The sequence below is a fragment of the Meleagris gallopavo genome, chromosome 6, assembly GCF_000146605.3.
Source record: "Meleagris gallopavo isolate NT-WF06-2002-E0010 breed Aviagen turkey brand Nicholas breeding stock chromosome 6, Turkey_5.1, whole genome shotgun sequence".
NCBI lineage: Eukaryota > Metazoa > Chordata > Aves > Galliformes > Phasianidae > Meleagris > Meleagris gallopavo.
This window is the reverse complement of record NC_015016.2, coordinates 40,331,552-40,333,711: the sequence shown is the minus strand read 5'-3', so window position 1 is coordinate 40,333,711 and position 2,160 is coordinate 40,331,552. Positions and strand designations below refer to the sequence as shown.

Sequence of the window (2,160 nt, the reverse complement as noted above, 5' to 3'; positions counted from 1 at the left end):
GACTTCGAGTATGACAAAAGCCTGGGGAGCACCCGCTTCTTCAAGGTGGCCCGAGCCAAGCACCGGGAGGGGCTGGTGGTGGTGAAGGTGTTTGCCATCCAGGACCCGACTCTGCCCCTGACGAGCTACAAGCAGGAGCTGGAGGAGCTGAAGATCCGGCTGCACTCGGCGCAGAACTGCCTCCCCTTCCAGAAAGCAACCTTGTCCGAGAAGGCTGCCATGCTCTTCAGGCAGTACGTGCGGGACAACCTGTACGATCGGATCAGCACGAGGCCGTTCCTCAATAACATCGAGAAGAGGTGGATCGCTTTCCAGATCCTGACGGCGGTGGACCAAGCGCACAAATCTGGAGTCCGCCATGGGGACATTAAGACTGAAAACATCATGGTGACCAGCTGGAACTGGGTTCTTCTGACGGACTTTGCCAGTTTTAAACCAACTTATCTTCCTGAAGACAACCCTGCTGACTTCAACTATTTCTTCGACACATCACGGAGGAGGACGTGCTACATCGCTCCCGAGCGCTTTGTTGATGGCAGCATGTTTGCCACGGAGCTGGAAAACATGCGAGATCCTTCCACTCCTCTGGTAGACCTGGCCAACAGCAACCAGCGAACAAGGGGGGAGTTAAAACGTGCAATGGACATCTTTTCTGCAGGTACTGAGAGAGATCTATGTGGTCTTCTTGGTTGCTTGTCTGAGCAGAGGCAATAGCAGAGGCTTGCTATTTTTTTTGTTTGTTTGTTCTTTTTACTTTCTATCTTTTGCTTTTTTATTATAGCAGGCCTGGAGAACACCTTAAGCATTAGGACTGGTCTCTAAATCTTTCAGTCACAGAAAAAGTACAGACACAATAGAGTAAGCTACCTGACTTAAATGCATCCCCATGTTATCTGAGGAGCACAGTTAGACACCGTTCTGTTACAGCTTATCTCTGCCCTGAAGAAGAGGTGGTTCTGCAGGTCACAGACTGTGATCTTCAGGTGGTTGAGGTCCTGGGGATGCAGTGTATGCTTCATGGGACCGTGAGGAGGAACCAGTCAGTGACACACGTAAGATCTGACTGCCTGGGAACAGAGCTGCTTTCCAGCACAATTTGGCAATATTGGCTTCAGAATCTTCTTGTCATTATATTTTTCCCAAAAGCAGGAAGTTGGATAACTCAGTAAGCTCCTGTCATGGTTCCACTCAAAAATTCTTGATAGAGTCCCGCTGTGGGAGCCTGTCCTGAGTCACAGGCTTGTTTTGAGTCATATGTTTGGCCTATTAGAAAAAAAAAAAAAAAAATCTGAACGTTGAAGTAATGGTTACTTCACTTTCACCAGCCAAATTTCCAGGCTGCTCCACTTACAGGACAAGATCCTAACCATGGAAAGCAAACTGCAGGAACGGGACACAAGCCTTTGAAGAGGACATGCATCATATACACAACAGGGTGCCGTGCCTGGCAATCTTCTTATTTCTCACTGTTCTTAGGAGCTCGTTTGAGTGAATGTATGCTGTCCCTTAGCATTACTGTTCTTCTTGCTTAGTTTGACCTCTTGCTTGGTCCATCTTTGATTTACTGGCACTCTTTCATGTAACAGTGATGTGGGTTCATTTTCTGATATATTTTCCATTTGGCAGGTGGTTGAAATCAATACCTCATGTTTCCTAATTGCAAAATTCTCTGCTGTTAGCATGTTTGAAACAGAATACCTGGGAGGCATTTCAGAGGCAAAATACCTGGGAGGCAAAAGCCAGTTTTTGGAGATGGAGATGCTGTCCCCTTTCCACAAGTTAATTAGTCAGCTCATTAGCCTTGTTTTTAATCAAGCTAAGGTTCACATAGGATCTGTTTTTATCTGTGTACAGAAAACAAAATTTCTGTTTGCAGTTCCCTCACATCTTTGACTTCTTTTTTCCCCCCAGGCTGTGTAATAGCAGAGCTGTTCACAGAAGGCGTCCCCTTGTTTGATTTATCTCAGCTTCTGGCTTACAGAAATGGCCTCTTTTCCCCTGATCAAGTCCTAAACAAAATTGAAGACCGCAGTATCAGAGAGCTGGTAAGGGTGGGCTGCAGCATCAGAACCATTTCTGTGGTCTGTATGTAGTTTATTTCACCTCCTTTTGTGACAAATTGCTTGTCAATTTTGACTGTGAGTTTGGGATCTTTTTTTT

The 2,160-nt window shown here is 46.1% G+C and overlaps 1 protein-coding gene across 1 annotated transcript in view; it reads left to right on the top strand.

Moving 5' to 3' along the window:
* Positions 1 to 3: 3 nt before the first annotated feature.
* PIK3R4 (phosphoinositide-3-kinase regulatory subunit 4) overlaps positions 4 to 2,160 on the top strand; it is a gene marked incomplete at its 5' end in the record, with an annotated part of 22,252 nt that continues 20,095 nt past the window's right edge. The window contains 2 exons of the mRNA XM_010713083.3: positions 4 to 658; positions 1,912 to 2,045. Of these exons, the coding sequence (XP_010711385.1) occupies positions 4 to 658; positions 1,912 to 2,045 (789 nt within the window). The remainder of the gene's footprint in view (positions 659 to 1,911; positions 2,046 to 2,160) is intronic.